This window comes from Fusarium solani, assembly GCF_023522795.1.
Source record: "Fusarium solani strain SB1 chromosome Unknown bctg00000002, whole genome shotgun sequence".
In the NCBI taxonomy this organism is placed as follows: domain Eukaryota; kingdom Fungi; phylum Ascomycota; class Sordariomycetes; order Hypocreales; family Nectriaceae; genus Fusarium; species Fusarium solani.
In genome coordinates, this window is record NW_027072155.1 from 3,536,420 (window position 1) to 3,556,773 (window position 20,354).

At 54.4% G+C, this 20,354-nt stretch overlaps 7 protein-coding genes across 7 annotated transcripts; 4 read left to right on the plus strand and 3 right to left on the minus strand.

The window, feature by feature from the left end:
* Positions 1-2,814: 2,814 nt before the first annotated feature.
* On the plus strand, positions 2,815-3,450 carry MRS44_005041 (uncharacterized protein; the record flags this gene model as incomplete). Its single annotated transcript, XM_065622425.1, has 1 exon — positions 2,815-3,450. The coding sequence occupies one exon, from the start codon at positions 2,815-2,817 to the stop codon at positions 3,448-3,450; it is 636 nt and encodes a 211-aa protein (XP_065478497.1).
* A 1,043-nt stretch (positions 3,451-4,493) lies between these two features.
* MRS44_005042 (uncharacterized protein) lies at positions 4,494-6,641 on the minus strand (the record flags this gene model as incomplete). Its single annotated transcript, XM_046270659.2, has 2 exons — positions 4,494-6,265; positions 6,338-6,641. The coding sequence occupies 2 exons, from the start codon at positions 6,639-6,641 to the stop codon at positions 4,494-4,496; spliced, it is 2,076 nt and encodes a 691-aa protein (XP_046135798.2).
* A 649-nt stretch (positions 6,642-7,290) lies between these two features.
* On the plus strand, positions 7,291-9,764 carry MRS44_005043 (uncharacterized protein; the record flags this gene model as incomplete). Its single annotated transcript, XM_065622426.1, has 3 exons — positions 7,291-7,433; positions 7,819-8,008; positions 8,151-9,764. The coding sequence occupies 3 exons, from the start codon at positions 7,291-7,293 to the stop codon at positions 9,762-9,764; spliced, it is 1,947 nt and encodes a 648-aa protein (XP_065478498.1).
* Positions 9,765-10,231: 467 nt separating this feature from the next.
* Positions 10,232-11,291, plus strand: MRS44_005044 (uncharacterized protein; the record flags this gene model as incomplete). The annotated part of the gene is made up of 2 exons (XM_046268645.2): positions 10,232-10,284; positions 10,481-11,291. The coding sequence occupies 2 exons, from the start codon at positions 10,232-10,234 to the stop codon at positions 11,289-11,291; spliced, it is 864 nt and encodes a 287-aa protein (XP_046135796.2).
* A 56-nt stretch (positions 11,292-11,347) lies between these two features.
* MRS44_005045 (uncharacterized protein) lies at positions 11,348-12,370 on the minus strand (the record flags this gene model as incomplete). The annotated part of the gene is made up of 1 exon (XM_046268644.2): positions 11,348-12,370. One exon carries the CDS (start codon positions 12,368-12,370, stop codon positions 11,348-11,350), a length of 1,023 nt encoding a protein of 340 aa, XP_046135795.2.
* A 650-nt stretch (positions 12,371-13,020) lies between these two features.
* MRS44_005046 (uncharacterized protein) lies at positions 13,021-14,116 on the plus strand (the record flags this gene model as incomplete). Its single annotated transcript, XM_046270665.2, has 2 exons — positions 13,021-13,179; positions 13,250-14,116. The coding sequence occupies 2 exons, from the start codon at positions 13,021-13,023 to the stop codon at positions 14,114-14,116; spliced, it is 1,026 nt and encodes a 341-aa protein (XP_046135794.1).
* A 1,090-nt stretch (positions 14,117-15,206) lies between these two features.
* Positions 15,207-19,862, minus strand: MRS44_005047 (uncharacterized protein; the record flags this gene model as incomplete). The annotated part of the gene is made up of 3 exons (XM_046273598.2): positions 15,207-15,641; positions 15,706-17,291; positions 17,351-19,862. The coding sequence occupies 3 exons, from the start codon at positions 19,860-19,862 to the stop codon at positions 15,207-15,209; spliced, it is 4,533 nt and encodes a 1,510-aa protein (XP_046135793.2).
* Positions 19,863-20,354: the final 492 nt, after the last annotated feature.

Here is a 20,354-nt window from a genome sequence, read left to right on the forward strand (position 1 = left end):
GACTAGGGGACTAGGATGCCAGGGTGCCCGGACATCGTGAAGTACACTTCACCTTGAAACCCACGAGAAACGAGAGGCAAGACAACAGACCGGGCGCCCAAGTCATCGTAGCAGGTACTTTTACGTACCAAGATATACATGGTCCCCGAGGGGACTGAACCCTTGCCGGCCAAGAACCGGCAAAGGGTAAAAGAAGAGAAAAGAAAACCCGTCTCGAAATCAGATCACATTAACAACACGTGAAGAAAACCGCCACAGTGACAAGGAAAACAAGCTCGCCAAGGCGTCGTCCATCGACAGGAACCCGCGACGGATGGCATGGAGCAAAAGGGGAATGACCCAGGCGTGGGAGTGGGAGCTAGGGCTGAGATCAAATTGCGGAGGAGGTGAGGGAGGAAAAGCAAAACACCAAGCGTCAACCTCCGGGCTCAGGTACACGATGTCGAGATGGGTCTGTGCTGCTAAAACTGGCTGGTCACCAGACAGGAACAAGCAGGGAGACAGTGGAGAAGACACGGAGAGAAGAGGGCTCGTCTGAATCCACCGCCACGGGTCCGCCGGTGAGAATATGTGAAGGCCCTGCAATGCAAAGCACAGCGCAGCGCAGCACAGCACAGCCTGGCTCCGGCTGATGGTGTGGCTATTGCCGGCCGCTTGTTGTGGTGTTGTTGTCGTGGTCTTCACCGTCGCCAATGCTGATTCTGGTGTAGTCGCCAGCGGGTAACTTACCCCGATCTCTTCCCGTCCTCTGACAACTCAGGGATGGTGTCTCGATGAAGCTGGGCGGTAAGTGAGGATGGGCGGGAGAATGGATGAATGGATGGATTCTGAGAGGCGGCTTTCTGTAAGTCGCGACTGACACTTTGACAACGCGCATTGCAGGCGCCTTCCCTCGTGGCGGTTTCCCCTTACCCTTTACCCCGCGATTTCCCATCTCATGGCAGTGTGGTAGGTACTCATCATGTAGGTGTAAGTCGATTTACGGGAACAAAACGGGACGAACCACCTTGTCGTTACACCGCTGGTACATTCATGGCTTGAGCCTTCCCGAGATGACAGCTCTCGGCTTTCGGCTGTCCGCCTCTCTCGTGTTATTGCCCTTTTTTCGCCTCTCTCTGACCATCAAGATGTTTTTTTTTTCTTTTACATCAAAATCATATCCTTGAAATCCTGTATGCAGCGTCTACTTTGAGCCGGCCGCAGAAATTTTTTAACGAATCCCTTCAATGTGGCTTCTCGTGCCTGGCACTAACACGAAGACAGCGGAGGAGACCGCAAGTCTCTGGGCTACTATTTCGGTCACCACCTGGCATCTCACGAGACCTGTGGTCAAGAATTCCCCATGCTTCACCATGGCTCAGCTTGGCCTGCCCCCTTGACAATGATGAGCTTCTAGACTCTTTTTACTTCTGCGTTTTCCTCTTCCGGCCCCGCATGCCCTTGCCCCCCGTCAAAGTGCAGAGCACCGTAGCCCGAGCCGAGTGCAATTCCGGCGTCATTCGCAAGACAGGTCGCACATGACTTTGGCTACCTGGTCAACTCCGTCACGACTCGGTGAAGAAAATTCAAATTCGTGGAGCTAAAAGCTCGGAACCAGGCATCGTGACCTTGGTCTCACTGATATTTGGGCTCGATAGTGGACCTTCATTACAGTACGCCCCGGTCCCCGCTGTCTCGATCCCCCGGTGCAGGACCAAGCCTCCGCAACTTCATGGATCTAATCATCGTCACTCGTCACGCAAAAAGGGTCACGATAATGCAACAATATTCCCGTCGGTAGCCTCTGCCCCGAAGGGTCTGGTCTGCGTGACGTACCTACAAGACCATGAACTTGCATTCCCCTGATTGATTTTTCAGGCTCTTTGCTTCCCCACTCCTCTCCACTTCCAGGTGCCCTGTCCATCCCCCGCCACGGCGACCTGCCGAGGCGGCACTTGTGATTGGCTTCACTTTCGCCGTGTCAACACACGCCCCCTCCGCACACTGCTCTCTCACCTTTGCTCGCTGTGCTGGACTGTCCCGACATTCTCCGAGTCTCCGTTCGTCACCGTTCCCCCGCGCAGAGCCTCCGTCTCGTTTACGTTTCTGGGGCTGGGGCTCAAGAACTAAGCGGGGAACGGGGGGTTCAGGGAGCCTGGACCTGGAACACGCTGCCTTGGTCTGGAGAACCGCTGGCAAAAGGTACATGCAGTGACAATGCCCCGGGACGGTCTCCCTTGACGCTTGCCACACCCCTCTTGGACTTTGGGTTCCGTTGCGGGCGCTTGTCTACAATCACTCGGCTAACTTCCTGACCTCCGTGCTCCGTTACCCGGCTCCGTATACCTCCGTATACCTCCGTCCGCCTCCGGTACACGATACCAATAACAGCCATTCAGTCGCTGGATCACTCACCTTGATCAAACCAGCGTTGCAAGGCCCCCTGGCTTTTCATGCCTCGGGCGTACTGCACCGAGATAAGTCGCTGATACGGCGGATGGCGATCACCTCTAATCGCTTCTGCGCGCAGCAAGCAAACCTGCCGTGATTTACTGCCGCTTCGCCGTCTGTCCGTCCGTCAAATCCCCGTGAACCAACAAATATGGACTTCAGCTCTCACGAACCCCTTGATCCCGGCTGCTGCACCTTTTCTCAACTGCAGCCAGCAGGGGCAAAGAAAAATAGAAAAAATTCACATCAACACGCAATATCAGGAACCACTCACTCACTGCCTGGCCTCAAACCAAACAACATGGTCCCCAGGATGCCCCACCTGGAGCCCAACGGCATCCCGTCCATCTCCGGCCGCTCGGCAACCTTCCGTGAGCCCTGGCTATGCCCATTGCCATTGCCGCGCTGCCGCCGGGTCTCACCTTTGGCCCCTTGGAATACCTTCATCCGGGGACCGCACAATGCACTCCTCACCTCAGCGCTTCAGCTCTTTCCCACACCTCACCACGCCCCCAATCCCGATCCGCTGGGCCGCCGCCAGCCAGAATAGGATCCGCACCTACACAGAATTTCTTCCCTTCGGTGGACCTTGACTTCCTGACCACACTCATTTCAGGCTTCCCTTTCGTCACCGCTTCCCGCTTCTGTAACCAAGCTCCTCGGGAGATGACGCTCTTTACAACGCTTCACTCTCGAACCGTCCCGGCTCATTATCGTGCCCGTGTCGTCGCTAACAGAAATCTTTGCTTGGTGCCTCCAACGACGATAGGAACTGTACCCCGACGTCAGCACTCCTCCATACGCTCCACTCTGCTTCCGTTACTCACTCTCGGAGACCGTCCCCCAAACCGTGACCCCTGCTCTGTCCTGCAGATGAAGGCTGGGGTTACGTATCGCGAACTCACAGGTCGAGGCTTGCCCGCGATTATCGTGACTTTGACGCACGCTTGTGCTGAGGGGTGCATCAAGGACCACGGCGAAATGGCCTCGTTGGCCGAATCTTGCATTCTGCATACCTAATTGACCGGCTTGATTCCCATCTCTGCATGGACAACGGGCTCCCTCCCGACCCAGATCCTAATCTCACGATAACAACTCGGTCTACTGTTTTCGTCTTCCCCTTCTTCTTCTTTCTTCCCCGTTTCACCCTCGACATCTTGCTGCAATGCAATCTCACCGCCATCGTATCATCAGCTTCAAGTGAATATCCGAGGTCAAACATCCCCTTGTTCCAGCATCTTCTCTCTGTCTGTTTCCCCCTTCCCTCCCATCTCATCTCCCCTCGGTTCTACTCAGTTCTACTTCTTCCTTTCAACCATCTCTTTATTCTGTCGGCTCTTGCCTTGGTGATATGTTCTTACTGTTGTGACAAAACTGATTTCCTTGTTGGCTTCTTACGCTTCTTCTTGCTCTTGCTCCCCTCTCAAAGCTTCAAGCATTTCTAGGGTCATCTCACAAGACTCATATCCACAAGAGCAAGAGGAAACACATGACTTGATACACTTTCCCTCTTTCATTGCTTGCATCTATATAGGTAAAAGCTCCGGGAATGCATGGTATCCATCATGTCGCCCACCGTCTCTGTTCTTCTTGTTGCCATGTCTTGACGTCCTTTGATGGACACGACACAGGTGGTCTTTTCATCACCCTATTCAAATCCGGTATCACGCCCCTGGTTTTTCCTCTCTTTTTCTCTCGTCTTCTGCGCCAAGTCGTTAAAACCGATGTAATTGATGATGATGATGAATATCCTTTACATCTCCCATGCCGTTTTACATTCATTCATCGACGTCTGTCCTTTTCTTTATTTGACACGCAGCCTCATCTGGGTGCGATCCGAGGAGAATCATTATTCATTTAGGCATCGTTAAAGACGAGCTTGGTGATCTTGCCAATGGCAATGGTTTGTCCCTGAGTAAAACTCGTGTTAGTGATCTTAGATCTATCATGATGAGGAGACCCCCCGTCGATCCCCACGCCACGCCACACAAGTGGTAGGTCTCCCCTTGGTCATCCCGGGAGGACCAGGCGAGAGGGAAGGGTACGGGGTTAGTCGAGGGGGGTTAGGGGGGGTGAGTAAAACCAACCTGGTCTCGCAAGGTGAAGCGACCCATCTGGGGATAGTCCTCGAACCTCTCCACGCACACGGCGCCTGCTCCGCCAATCACCTGCATGCGCGCAATGATGCTGTCGCCTCTCTTGGCGTGCGTAGGTGGGTTCTTGCTCTTGCGGTTTGTTCCCTTTTGTAGCTTGTGCAGAAGAGCCGCAAACGTCACCTCCTCGATGGCGGAGTGGACGTGCAGCACGCAGTTGAAGCCGGCTGTGAGGATGCTCTTGAGCTCCAGGATGCGGATCTGCGCCTCGAATTCAGCCACAGTATGCACCAGTCGCTTGGGCGAGCACAGCACAAAGCCGGGCAGGATGTCGTCCTCCTCGATGCCCTTGAGCCTTATTCGCACCTGGTCACCACACTGGGCCAGCTGCACCTCGTCCTCCTGCTCGCCGTAGACAGCAGCAGCTTCGACATTCTGCTTGTTGGGCATCATGATCATGCTCATGCCCTTCTTCACCACACCGGCCTCAATCTTACCCTCAACCATGGTACCCAGGTCACGGTACTTGCCGTTGACGGGCAACATGAAGGGGGCGTTCAACTTGCGCTCAAGGGCCTTCATGCTATCCAGATACTCGAGGAGCGAGGGGCCCTCCCACCAAGGAGCCACATCCTTGGGGATGCGGTTCTTGATACCGAGGGTCTGCTGGGCGGCGATGGGCAGGAAGTAGACGTCATTCTTGAGGTTGTAACCGGTACCCTTGAGGAACTGGGACAGCTTGGTTGTGCACTCATTGTATCGCTCCTGAGACCACTCAACGGTAGGGTCGTCCATCTTGTTGACGGCCACAATGAGCTTGTTGACACCCTGAGTCTTGGCAAGCATGGCATGCTCACGGGTCTGTCCACCACGCTCGAAACCAGTCTCGTACTCGCCCTTTCGGGCAGAGATGACCAGAATACCAACATCGGCCTGGGATGCACCACCAATCATGTTGGGCACGTACATCTTGTGGCCAGGGGCATCCAGAATGCTGTATCGGCGCTTCTCCGTCTCAAAGAAGCCACGTCCAACCTCAATGGTCTTTCCTTGTGTTCGTTCCTCTTTGTTCAGATCCATGACCCAGGACAGATACCAAGACTCGCGACCAAGGTCCTTGGCCTCCCTCTTGTACTTCTCCATAGTTCGCTCATCGACCATGCCAGTGGCATAGAGGATGGATCCACCGAGAGTCGACTTGCCGGCATCGACGTGGCCCATAAAGATGATGTTGACGTGCTCCTTGCCGTAGATTTCCTTGAGAGTCTCCTGGTCGACATCGGCAGCCTGCTCCTTCTCGACGGCATCAGCCTCGCGGGCTGCCTTCTTCTCGCCAGCCGAAGGGCTGTTGCGGCCAGAGGCAGGGCTGGGGGATGTCTTTCCAGAGGTCTTACCACCGGAAGCAGCCTTGCCAGCCTTCTCGCCGGTCTTCTCGATAGCCTTGGTGGCCGTGGCCTTCTGGCCAGCCTCGGGTTCGTTGCTGGGCTCAGCCTTGGCAGGCTCCTCCTGCTTGACAGGTGTGGCAGCGCCAGATCCAGAGATAGAAAGCACCTTGGCCTTGGGCTTGGGTGCGGAGGAGTCGGCGCTGATGCTGATCACCTTGGGCTTGGTGGCAGCTGGCTGAGTGGGAGCTGCGGCGGGAGCATCAGCCGGTCGCTGGGCAATCGTAGGGGCGGGGGTGGGTTGCTGAGGTGGTTGCTGCTGTTGCTGCTGCTGGCCGTACTGAGGGTAGCCACCGCCGGCTGTATGTTTGGTTAATATTGGTCAATTCTCTAGAGTAGAAGCAATTTTTTTCTGGGGCGCAAACATCATACCATAACCTTGGTTGTAGCCGCCACCATAGCCCTGGTTGTACTGGTTGAAGCCTTGCTGGGCACCACCGTACTGAGGGTAATAGCCTTGCTGGTAGTATTGTTGCTGCTGGTACTGAGGGGCATATCCTCCATATCCCTGGCCGGGCTGGAAGGACTGGGCAGTGGGCTGGAAGGAGGCGACATTGGGTCGGAAGCCGCCTTGCGCGGGGGCGGGGTTGTTCACATTGAGCTGCTGCTGAGCCTGCTGGGCGAGGTTCTCGTCCTGAGCAGCGGGATCGTCCTCCCAGGAGTTGGGGGTCGCCATTGTGAAGTTGTTTTTGGTAGAGTGACGTTTGCCGCGGGAATTAACGAAGTCGAGGGGAGGTTCTGCGATGGTCCGTTGCGGTCTGTGACGGGGGTTGCGGACTTAAAAAGGCCCTAGATATGCAACCTATCTGGGTCGTTCGTTGTGAAAACGGGGCTGGGTCGGTAATCTTGATGTGGCCAGCGGGAAAAGAGGTCGAATGGAAGATGACGGGGGCCTCTTTTTGACTCGGGCAATATGTTGTCGAGCGAGATCCTTGGGCACCAAAGAGGCAAGGGCCGAAATGTCTGTGCCTAATGATGGTGATGGTTTGTGCTTGGTGGAGAGAGGGAAGAGGTCAGGTTGTGAAAATTCGAGCCCCACCATATGACGCCGCCCCTGCCACAAGAGAGAAAAAAATGTACGGAGTAGAGGGGTTAGGCGGGTTGTACAGTGTTTGAGTTAAAACTTCGCACGTACAAATGTGGCTGGTGGAAGCACCAAGATCCAGGCAGAACTCGCTAACTCGATGTTGGCTTGGGGAATCCTTGAATGCGATATTCGAGTGATGACCAACTCAGCCCTATGACTCTATGCTTGACTCACATTAGGCATGATTTCTGCCTTTGTGACTGCCAAAAAGGCCTGAGCCTGAGGGAGCTGGGTAGCCATGCCAGCCACCATGGCAGCAACCATGAAAGCACGTGCCACAGAGGAGCAGCCTCGAAGCCAAGCAAACGAGGGGCATCCTGGCACACTCGCACTGTACACGTTGCCCCTCTACGGTGTACCAGTGCACATGGGTAGCTGGAGGTCAAAGAAGATCTAACTCATATAAAAAAAATTTTTGAAATAAGTTTATTTAAGATATTAGATTTTATTCGTTCATTCTTTTTTAATACAATTATATCCTAGGGAAGTATAAACCAGTATCTGTGTCCTGTTGTCTTGCCTGTTCTTTGTCCCGCGTGCCGTGGACCTCACTGTAAGTTCCCCCGGGCGCTCTGCGCTGGCGGCGGTCAACTGCAGCGAGTGAATGGCTGCCAGCAGGACGGGATGGGAATCAATGCAACATCGGCCTCGGATCGTGCATCACTCTTTGTTTCCTCTCCACCTTGAATACATTCTATTCGAAGCTTTCACATCTCTGCAAGCTCCTTCCAGCATGAATAAAACTTTTACCTCTTCATGTCGCAAGCACCCCGGTCATGGATGATTTCCTCGCAGCGGTCGGTGTGCAGGCTATGAAATATGCCATACGGTCTGGCATCACCTTGACTTCCACCTACGCCCTGGGTCAGTGCTCGCGTCTGCTCAAGTCGGTCGAGGGTAGGGCCGTTTATTCTGAGCTCAAGTCACTGCAAAGTACTCTCGACAGCAGGATCAAGGTATGATTGCTGTTGTGTTGTGCATCATGCGAGGCCCCCTACATAGGTAGCTAACCAGTCCCTGCAGATCATTTCACCAGCAATAGACTTGATCGAGTTCAAGTAGGAACCTCATTCGTTGCTGTTGTGCGCCGACTGACAGGCCCCCCACAGATCAGGTAGAGGAAACCTATTCCTGGAATCTGCCACCCCCCTCGCGAAGTCGCTTCATAAAGAGATCGTCTCGCTAGGGCGCCGTATAGAAGCAGCAACTACACTGAGCTCGGACTCGGATAGTGATCGAGCTCAATCCAAGTCACCTCCTATCAGTCAAGATGACCTACTCGCTATCGTCACAAGCATCAAGGCCTTGTTGGAGCGGATAGACCGTGACATTCCTCTTCTCCAGTTGGCTATTACTGCATCAGGGGAGAGTCTTTCGACTTCTCTGCCGACCGGCATATCACCTTCCAGACTTTTGCAAGCAAGCACACTTCTCATTGTCGGCGACACGCAGTTTGCCCAGGATCCAACAAGGCCGGTTCAGATCGGCCCAACCTTCACCTTGTCCCTATACATGCTATTTCTCGGGCATGCATCTACACTAACACCACGAGGCGCAACTGGAACTCCGACAAGCGGCGCAGCCCAGCCTCTAAGCGATGACAGAGTTTACGGCCTAGGTGAAGGGGACAGAAAGCCATTGTGGCAGGAGGTCTTGCACAAGGCACGAGTTCGCATCTGCAGAACCCGAAGGGACTTCTTTTTTGACAGCAGAACAGGCTATCATGCAGGCTGCCTGGCCTCTCTCCCAACTCCTGTGTCGTCTGAAAACAGTTGGGAATATGCATATCATCTGGAGATCATTGAGGATCTCGACGATGGACGCCTCCATGACGATGAGCAAAACACTCGATCGTATGATGACATCCCAATGGCAGGAATTCGCGAGTCTATCCCGGTTCATGAATTATCCAAGATATTCTACACAGATACAGGCAGGATCTTGAATATTGGATCCACCACCGACAGCGAACAAAGACCAGTGCTGCTCTTGAAACGAGATACTCGAGCTACCCCCTCCAAGCCTGATACCGAAGGTATAGCAGGCTTCATCGAGGATTCAGGGTATGGCGCCAAGAGCACCATGATTGGGGGAGGGGAAGCGGAGGATGAACAGGCCGATATTGACAGGCAGCTCCTGCAGGAGTCCCGAGACTCTTCAACCAACTTCAAGAAAGCAGCTCCTATCGGAGATCACTCTAAATGGAAGTTCCCGGCACATCTTGATCCGGAATGGATCGCGCTGGAGGTGTTCGAGGAGGACGATGAAGAAGCAGCGGAGGATGACGACGATGCATCACTTGACTCTGGCACCATGGACAAACAGGAGACGCCTCCAAGGCAGGGAACTCCTCGTGACAGAAGGTCTCTTGACTCCAGGGTTGTCGACCAGATCAAGAGGCTGTCACTGAGTGGCCCTGAGCAGTCCAGCTCTCTGCAGCCAGTTACCGCGGCGGAAACGGAGAACTTTGTCGCCCGGTCCCCGTTCGGCGCCATCACAACTTCTCTGTCGCTGATGGAGATGCTGATTCGACTGGCTAGTCTCCAGGAGTTTCAGCAGGCATCCCACCTCTCTATCCCGGATCACATCTTGACATTCTTCCTAGAGGAAACATCGACGACGGGCTTGGTGGGGGAGACACAGTGGAGGGCACGGAGCGAAGCGAAACGAAGGATGGGATTTGATCCTTACACGGATACCCCAACAAAGTAATGGCTGAAGCATCGGCTGGGGAGTTTGGTGAAGAGTCCGACGGAGAAAATGGGAGTGTTGAGATGGGCGGTGTTGCGGGGACTTGAGAGGTGGCTTTCCGTGTTGGAGACGTTGTAGTTGAGATTAGAGGAAACATTGATGCGAATCGCAGCGACGCTTAGCATCAACGACTAAAATGATCCAGACTACTTCGCGTATAGATTCATTACTCTAGAGTAAATATGAGTATTTAATTGAAAGGAGCCTGAGGTAGGGAATACGAGAGGAAAAGAGGCAAGGAGGTGGTCTTCTATATGTTAGCTAGTCTACCTACCCTACGCGGGCTGACGACATCACCGACGGAACTTGGAGTTGCCGACCGGGTTTCACATCAAAACCTATAAAACACCGGCCCCCGACCTTTGAATACTGATAGCTACCTTCAATCGAGTTAATCAGACAGAGGACAAGTCATTTCATTAGTGAGAATGGCGCCTTTAATCCCTCGGATGCATCTCTTCGAGATTGACGACCAGCCCTGGTACGTATAAGCTAGGTCCACTCATCACCACCTCTTCCCCCCGCTGGAGCTTGGGCTGTGATCCTACATCTCCAAGCTTCACATTCAGGTCCAAGAGCTCTGGAACACCTGGCCTTGGACATGAAGCTTTGCTCCATGCAAACAAAGCTTTAACTGCAACTTCTGCTACCCTACTCGATACTGACACTCACCATAGGTTCCCAGCCTTCCTCCGCGCCCGTGTCCAAGATGCCCTCACCCGCGCCTGGATGTCCAACACACCTCTCCAATCGCAATCCCCCGCCAGCCTCGCCGCCTCCCTCCTGATCGAGCACCTCGACTCATCTCTACCTGAATACACCTTTGTTGACTTTTGCGCTGGCGGCGGCGGCCCCACGCCCTCGATCGCTCGCACCGTCAACACGCACCTGCACTCGCGCGGCGCCTCGCCCGTTCGCTTCGTCCTGACAGACCTGCACCCCAACGTCGAGGCATGGGATGCTGTCACTAAAAGGAACCCGCTCGTCACGTATGAGCGCGAGCCTGTCGATGCGAGCGCCGCACCGGAGCATCTCGCAAACAGGGACGACGGGACGAAGCCGTTCCGCCTGTTCAACCTGGCATTCCATCACTTCGACGATGACCTTGCGAAGGCGATCCTGCGCGATACTGTCCAGACGAGCGAAGGTTTTGCCATCTTCGAACTGCAGGACCGCAGTTTCGCGAGCTTCGTGGCGGTCACGTTGCTGGGCATTGGCGCCATCCTCAGCGCACCCTTGTACGCGTGGAAATGGCGGTCTCCACCAACCTTCATCTTCTCATGCCTTATCCCCATCCTGCCCTTTGTCCTCGCTTTTGACGGGTACGTCTCAGCGCTGCGAACTCGGACACCTGACGAGGTGGAGGCCCTGCTGCGGAGCTGTGGCGCGGATACGAGCAGGTGGGAGATGCAGAGCGGTAGCAAGGTGCATCTCTGGCCTTGCGGATATCTCAATTGGATCATCTGTAAGCCCGTGTCGAAAAGCTGAAGTATGGAGATCGCTGTAGTTGAAGTATACAAGAAGAGACTGTTCAGGTCATGATATCATCGGAACCACCAGTTGACGGACCCGTTCAAATGCCCCCTTGACCCTTTGCTCTTGACAGAATGCCACCAGCCATTTGGGATGAACAAGGCATCCCCGGGACCCAACTCGGCCTCGTACAACCCTTCTGGTAGAGGATCATGTTCCCATACAGCCTCATACAGTGCCTCCCTCTCCTTTCCCTCCATCATCTCAACAGTTCTTATACGGCTGTTGCCCTGTTGTCGGATCCGAGACTGCACCTGGAAGTAGAGCCTATCGCCTAACGCCGGGGACATGAGGCGGATGACCTTGCTGCCACACAGCTGACAAAAGACGTTGGGGTTCGGATCGCGATGCAGGGGCGTGTACGTTGGCTCTGTGCCGAGCCAGATGCTGGAGCTGTAGACGTCGCCCTTGCCAGCACTTTGGACTACATCTGGAGTTGGAAGATCATTCTGAAGAGCTTCGGGAAGATCCGTGAGAGAGGACTGGGCAATGTAGAGGCTAACAGGCTTTGGCTGAGCTTGGTTGAACTCGAGGGCTTTAACGAGAAGCCTTAGAGGCGCAAGGAGTTGGAAAAACGACCCCGTCTCCAGTTCGTCGATGGATGGCTCGAGGATGCTGGCGAGGAGTTGGTCGGCTGGCTCCTCACTTGAGGAGAGCCAATTGCGAAATGATAGCAGGGCATCCTTGTTGGGAGCCGATGGTGTGACGAGCTCATAAGGAAATCCCCATTCTTGGAACTGATCCATGTATGGTGAGAATTTCGTCGAATTCACATCTAAGTCGACTGTATGCTTCTCGAACCACTTGCTCGCCGCGGGGAACAACGCTGCAGGAGAGCCGTCATTTCGTCCAAAGAAGAATGGTTTCTGAGGTTTAAAGGCCCGTTCACGGAATGTGTCGATATTAAAAAGTTCCGAAGTTGAGGGCGTCAAGGCGATTGGTCGAGTGACCTGTGTTGATAGTCGGCGACAGCAAAGAGTGGCCGTCTTAGACAGATGGCGGATCCATGATGAGTTGACGAGGAGACTTCCCATGACCATGAGATTGGGGAACGATTGGCTCAAGGAAAGTCAATCATATATAATAAAAATAAATAAAAATAAATTGAGCCGTATTTTACATGGTATATCCGCCTTTTCTCGACTCGTAGATAATCGCTGGTGGTTGGGGCAGACGGGATGGAAGAGTGATTGTATTGGATGCAGGCCGGAACCCGGTAAAACCCTAGCGCCGAGCCCACGGTGCAGGTGCCGGTCCACGCCAACCTGAATCCATCCATCCATCGTCGACCCTCTCGCCAGTTGCACCAAAAGGTCAACCAAAAAAACAGCTTTACTCGACCCTCCCCCTCCAAAACTCCCCCGAGTCGCTCGACGCCTCTGCGACGCTGGCGCTCTGAGCCTGACTCTGCGATGCGATAGATGCTCGTGCCCGCCTCCGTATATATCGTGTCCTCCCCGTGGCCCTTAGAATCGCGCCCCTCACAAGTCCGCCGTCACCCCGCCTTCGATTAGAAGCGTGCCCGAGCACCCTCTTGACGCTATCGATACCACGCGCCTGAACCAACCTTTCACCTCGCCTCACCCCGCGCCGGCTGCCGCATATCGCGTCCCTGCGCCAGTGCGCACCCTCCCCTGATCCCTGATCCCGACTGTGGCCTTGGCCTCACCCATCCCACGCCGCCATGTCGACCTCTTCAGGCGTGCCCGAGTCTTGGATCTCTAGTTTCTGTTCTCTTCTCGGTCACGAATACTTTGCCGAGGTCTCGGAGGAGTTTATAGAGGATGACTTCAACTTGACCGGGTTGCAAACCCAGGTGGCCATGTACAAGGAGGCGTTGGAGGTATGTTTTTTTTTCTTTTCGTGCCGATCTTTGTCCATGATGCAAGACTAATGTTGTGCTGCCCTGATAGATGATCTTGGACGTGGAACCAGAAGACGACGAGGACGAAGATGAGGAAGAAGAGGAAGAAGATGAAAACGAGTCGGATCCGGAGCGCCTGTCCAGGCAACCTGGCGAGCGAAGGCATCACCGTATGGCGAGCGACCTGTCCGTCATAGAGTCTTCGGCAGAAATGCTCTACGGGCTCATCCACCAGCGCTTCATCTGCTCGAGGGCTGGCATCCAACAAATGAGCGAAAAGTACGAGCTCGGCCACTTTGGCTGCTGCCCCCGGACAAACTGCGACCAGGCCCGCACTCTGCCCGTCGGCCTATCCGACATCCCTGGCGAGGATACGGTCAAGCTCTTCTGCCCCTCATGCTTGGACGTCTATGTCCCTCCCAACAGCCGGTTCCAGACTGTCGACGGCGCCTTCTTTGGCCGCACCTTTGGCTCTCTTTTCCTCCTCACTTTCCCCGAATACGACCTCACTAAGCGTGGTATCGAGGTGCTCTCCACCTCAGGCTCCCGAGTCAACGATGGTGAGGGCCTCATTAACGGCATGTATGCAAAGAATATCGGCCCGGGACTCGGCCCCGGCCGCATATACGAGCCGCGCATCTACGGCTTCCGCGTCTCGGAGCGAGCCCGATCCGGCCCCCGGATGCAGTGGCTTCGCGACCGCCCCACAAACATCAACGAGCTCGACGAGGCTCGCCTCTACGCTGAGCAGAACCCGGATTCGGACGAGGAGGAGGAGAATGGCAGCCAGGGCGGCGTTAATGGCCGCGTCATGGTCCGCCGTCGCCCCCCTGGAAACGCCCGCCTCCGCCAGAGGCAGAACCACAACGGCAGCCCCATGGCCCTGTCCACCAACGGCGCCGAATCTGAGCTGTAGCGCGGCACGGCGAGAGGGCGCGCCCCCGGACGCTCCAGTCGCGGGAGTCATCCGAGGACTCTGGGAACTGGGTAGGAACACACGGGGGCTAATCTTTTATTTTGGGCACAACGAGACGAATTATGTGGCAACACCATTGACCAGCGTGCAAGAAAGGATAGGGGCAACGGTCCGGCGATACATAGCGTTGTAGATGGTTGGAGAAGAAGGGGGAAACAGGTAGCAAAGCGAAGGGGATAGGGAGGGGACTATTGGGTTTTGCGGTATTAATGCATAGACGGCGTTGAACGTTTGATAGGCTATGAAAAAATACACATCAACAACTGCACTTGCTTGATTCAGGCTGTTGGAGAGTGAGGGGGAATGCGTTGCACGTCGTCTTGTTAATACAATCCTAGGCTGTTGATGTAATGAATACTCTGTATTGATCCGATGTCGTGAATGCTGCTGCCAGATGTGATGCCATCGACACCGACCGTCTGGTCTTCTCACCCTTCGTAATTGAATTCCTCGACCCCCCTTTTTCTTGTTCGGATGCCATGTGCATGTATGTCTATCATGGACTCGTCGCCAGCCCTTGCCGCCCCTTTACCCGCCATCCGTCCAATGTCTAGGCCCCCGACGTTTTATGGTAGCCTTGTCCTGTCCATACCAACAGACCCCCTTCATCAAGCCTATCAAGAGCAAGCTTGCATGATAAGATGAAGGAACCGACGCCAAAAAAGAACTCAAGAACTCAAGAAACCCAACCAACCTACCACTCAACACCAGACCCCAGAACCCATGCTTTTCGTGTACTTCATGGCCGTCATTCCTCATCCGTCTATGATACCTGAACACAGGGAAAAAAAAAGAAACTGAAGCAGAAAAGAGAGCGGGCGACATGATTGGTCCTCGCTCTTCGTGACCGAACACCCTAACACCGTGTGTGCTCCCGATCCAGTTATATCCACCGTATACAAAGCGTGTATCTCAAGGGCTTGAACCATAAAACACCGAAACAAGAAAAAGAAACTGAGAAGAAAGATACAGTAGCATCTGGGTTGTAGGCGCCAAAACATGCCCAGGGGTGGTAGTTGATAGAGCCCCATCAACTGGTGGGAGCAGAAGTCTCGGTATCACCCTTCGCAGATTCCGCAGAGGATGTGCTCACGCCGAGCTCTTTGGCCTCATTCTCAGCCTTTGGTGTAGTCTCTTGGGATTCTGGATTGATCTCGGACCTAGACCAAAACCATCCTCCACGCTCCCATTGGCCTGGCTCGTATAGGCACGTGTTTCGAACGTCGGCATCAGTGATGCCTGCGAGCAGAGTGTTAAGCCGTTTGAAATCGATGGGCTTGAGAATCCATCCGTCGAATCCAGCATCTACGTAGGTTTGCTTCTCACGCTCAACAAGAGACGCTGAGACGGCAAAGATGGAAATGCGATGGTTTGTGAGCGAGAGTGTCGAGTGGCCGTGATGTTCTGCTGATGCCTCTATCGACCGGATCATCTTGGTACTCGTGAGGCCGTCAACGATGGGCATCTTGCGGATTAATTAGCAGTTGATACAGAGCAGAGCAGAGCAGTACCGAATTAAGATCCCTTACCTGCATGTCCATCAAGACGACGTCAAACTCGGTCGACTTTTCACGATAAACCGTGGCACAATCTTCGCCGTTGACAGTGCCATGCACGCCATGCCCCAACCTTTCCAACCGTTTTCTCAGGATTTTCATGTTAATTGGGTCGTCTTCCGCAACAAGAACCTTAAGACGCTGAGAATCAGTCGCGTGAGTTCCACCACTGGTCACACTCTCCGTGCCAGCCTTCGAGGCGGCACGATCACCACCCTTGATTTCGAATAGTACGCCAGAGTCCTCACCGCCTTGTGGCTTTTGAGGCATATCAGCATACTCATCGGGTATCTTGACAGCCCGAATCGGAGTCTTGGTGTCTTGGACCTCTGCTCGGCCGGGCGGCATCCCTGGAGCACTGACTGCGACAGGGCTTTGAGGTTCTCTGTGGGATGGGCTGGAGGAACGAGCACCGACACTAAGAGCGCCGCGAGATCCGAGCCTGCCAGAACCTCCTGAGCGGACACTCCCCATGAGAGGGAACTCTCCCCCTTCTTTCTCGTTGAGGGATAATGGCGTCTGAATGGCGTCAATGAGGCGATCAGCATCACTGAATTGGCTCCCGTGGCTGGTATGGCTGGCTCGACTCTGTCGGCTTCCCATACTTCCTCGATCACCAACAAGATCACCATCAAAGGGCCCCGTTGTGCTTGCCCGGTCGACAAGCATAATCTCGCCCTCTGGTGGCGCCGTCAAGGTAGAGGGGGCAGAGGTCACTGGGTTCGATGATGCTGCCGTCTTAGCACTTGGTCCACTCTGGCCTTCCGAACTTGGCGATTCATCCGGGAGATGGAATGGAAGCTGGACCACGAATCTCGAGCCCTGGCCAACCTCTGATTTGAGGCGAAGTTGGCCATCCATGTTTCGAACGGTACGGGCAACGACGGCAAGCCCAAGACCGAGAGTACGCATCTCCCGTGGCATGTTTGCCATCTGGGAAGCTGGCCTAGGTAATTCCTCCGTACTCACCTGTTCCAGGTCGCGGAAAAGGGCATCAAGCTGGCCTGCGCTCATACCGATGCCTGAATCTTCAACAACAAAATCTACCACCACGCGCTGGTCCTTAACCTCCGACACAAACACGTCAATCTTGACATGTCCCGTATCAGTATGTGCTACAGCATTTGCTGTAACATTGGAAATGGCTTGCCGGATACGTCGCTCATCTCCATGGACGAGCTCCGGCAGCCCCGGGTGCTGAACGACAGTGTAATGAATCCCCTTGCGCCTGGAATCAGCCAGAAAAGGGCCTGTTGCTTCTCTGATGCAGCTAGCTAGATCGAACACCTCGTCCTTGAAGAGGCTCTGCCCTTCCTCTGTCTTGGTCAAATCGAGCAAGTCATTGATCACGTAGATTAGAGACTTTGAAGCCGAATGCGATCTCGCGAGGTTTTCGCGGGTTTCCTGATCGAGCGAACCCTCGAGTGCGATTTCGAGATAGTTGATAATGGCATTTAGTGGTGTTCGGACCTCATGAGCAGAATTGGCGAGCAACAAGCGGGTGAGCTTGCTGTTCTGAAGAGCCGCTTCCTTCTGTCGCCAGACCTCGATGAATTTGCCTACGTCGCGTTAATAGGGGCTGTTCGTAACCATCCATGACTTGTCATAGGCAACTTACCATAAACGAGACATAGCACGGCGGCCGTCTCTATTTGTTCCTCATTCCACTCTCTGCACTTGCCTACAACCGTCTCATGCCATGTCTTGAAGCTTGTCCTTGGCTCAAGGTAGTCGGCAGTGCCCTCACGGATGACCTTCTCATAGGGGTTGCCAGCCCATTTCACCTCCTTGATCTGTCCCTTGCGGAAGAAGACGATGAAGTCACTGCCTCCAACACTCAGAGGGACGTATAACAACCCCGCCACAACCTGGAAACCGGGCGGATACCGTAGGTCAGGGAAGTCCTCTTTGACATCCTGTGACGCGATCACAGACGTGAGCTTACGCATTCGCAGATATTCCAGCATGGCGAGTGCCTCCTGGCTTTGCTCAATGATGCCCATGATTTTTGTCTCGCCTTTGATAGACAGCAACCCGAAGTCAGCATCAAACAGTCTCAATAAATCTTCTGATGATGCAATAATATAGCCCGAAGGATTCTTGTCCGTGGGAGCTGTGTTGATTAGTTTTCGGGCCTGCAACCGTGAAGCATAGGAGAGTCTCTCGATGTTCCGCGACGCCGTGTCTCCGACCAACCGGCACATCTTCCGAATCGGAAAAGACACGCGCATGCCCTGCCTGCCATACGAATGGCAAGATATGAGGCCCCATAGTTCGTTAAAGGCGTTGATAGATATCGACATGGATGACCGTACAGCCATGTTCTTGAGGTACTTTAGGTGGATTGGGGATATGGCTCGGAGGTATGAGTGGCTCATATCCAAGGGCACGTCTAGATCTTCCTTGGTACGGCAGACGATCCGCGACGTGTCTTGGTCCCGGTCGTAGAGTAACCGGACCTTGTTCAACTTGTAGAGATCACGAGCCTGTCGTGGAATGTCGGATGCGGGAAAGTGAAGGCCCTTGTAGAGGTCTCTTGTCATGGACGTGTCAACAAGCTCGGTAACAACCTTGCCGTTGAAGGAAGAATCGAATTGGTATATCATGACACGATGGAATCCTGTCAGTTCCTTGACAATGCCGACTAGAATCTTGAGGAAGGCCTCTAGGTTGGGAGCTGATGAGAGTTGTTCTTGAACCTGAGACATTATGTCGAAAACCTGCATGGCGCCCTGTTCACCCCTCCTCTTTCGTGCGCTTCTCAGGATCCTGAGGGGTTTGCTGAGGACCTCTGTACTGGCCTCGATTTCCTCCAAGGTAGGGTTCGATTGTAGCGTATCATGGGGGGTGTCTGGTGTCATTTCGTCGGCGGGTCGGAGGGGGTATTCGATGTCGTCGTCCAGTTCGAACTCGCAGATGATCAAATCGGGGTGCGCTGGGTTGATATGAATAGCGCACCAAAGTTTCATGCTCTTGCGTTTTGGGGGTCGAATCGACAAGCTGAACACTTCGGGACCATTAATAGCTGGGTCAGCATCCTCGTCTCGGATGAAGTCGATGTGATCCAGAAGATTATCCTGCTGCTCCTCCGTCAAGATGTCTAAGAAGTTCTTAAGTCGGAACAGCTGCCGGGGGGTGTAGCCCAATATTCTCTCGGCGTTCTCGCTGACATATCGGGCAACGAAACAACCATCATTCTCCTCTCGCAGTGCAACAAGGACACCAAATGTTTGAACAGCACCGGGCGCGTGAATGGGCTCGTCTTCACATCGCTGGAGAACACCGTCTCGGCCAGTGATGACGGCGTGGCCATCATCGGTTACCACGTGTGTGAAGCGTGCGGTTACGTGCTGAATATCGGTGCTGGCCTGGCCCGCAGATGCGCCTGAGGGCATCTCGGGTTCTTCCTCAGCCGGACCAAGCGCGGCATGCCCCAATGGACCCGACTCCTCCGTCTCGTGGTCTGAAGTGGATATATCGAGTTGTAGCGGTATTGTGCTGCTCCCATAGCGCGCGGCATCCAGCTGTATGCTTGACATTGGCGCGCTGAGGGTATTCTTCCTGCGCATGATGGCAGCGAGGCGTTCATTCTGAGATCGAGAGTGGTAGGAAGCCGGAACAGTGTCTGAGCGTCTCAGATCTGGTCCCTTGTCAGCTCGGGCAGCACCTGGGAACTGGACAGGAATGCTCCGTCCATCGCTTTCGGGCATGGCAGGGAAGTAATCGTCACCGGTAATCTTACTGGTGTTGGGACCAAGGCTGACAACAGATCTGATGGGGAAGACCCGGTCGCCAGAGATGTCGGAAGCGGCAGAGTGATGGCCCAGCTGATTGTCCGAGCCAATGCTCCAAGGAGAGAAGGGAGGCTCCGAGTTGGCGACGCTGTTCTGCTCGCTTGGTGCAGCAGACGAGACAGCGCGAGTCGGTCGAGTTGGGGTTGCGCTAGGAGTGTTGGTGCGTAGATCTGCTAGCAAAGCATGGTCTGCACCTCTGAGGGTTGATGAGGATGGAGTCGAAGACTGGGGCGGACGGGGAGGACAAGAGGGAGGAGGAGAAGCAGAAGCAGCTGCCGGGTCTTGCTGCTGAGGTTGGAGGTCGTTCAACTCCTCATTCTCACGCGGCGCATCCATGGTGAATCTGGCTAATCGCTAACCTAACAGTCGCGAAGCTTGAAGTTCAAGGTATGAATGAATGGAAGGCTGCGAGAGCCTGGGAGGGGCGAGGAGAAATTACTCGGGAGGTGATGACGGCCCTACAGCGTCGCACATTCCCGTGATGTCCAGACTAGTGAATTGTTATAGAAGAAAAGAAAATAGCGGAGGGCACCGTGAGCAGCGAAGATCGGGGGAACTGAGTGAGGTCGATGTCGTTGGAGACTTTTTTGGAGAAGGGCAACGCTGCAAGGCAACGAGGTGGGATCCAAGATCAACAGGGGCCCAAGGCGTATCAGACGGAAGCTATCAACAGCTGCAGAGGACGGGGCTAGGTCTGGAAGGAGTGACGAAATGCGCGATTGCTCTCAGGAGGCTCGAGTCGTTTGGTTTAGGTGCGAGGGCATGGAAGGCAAGACGAGGCAAGGAAACAATTTCCTCCAGCCGTGGAGGTCTTGGTGGAGGATGATG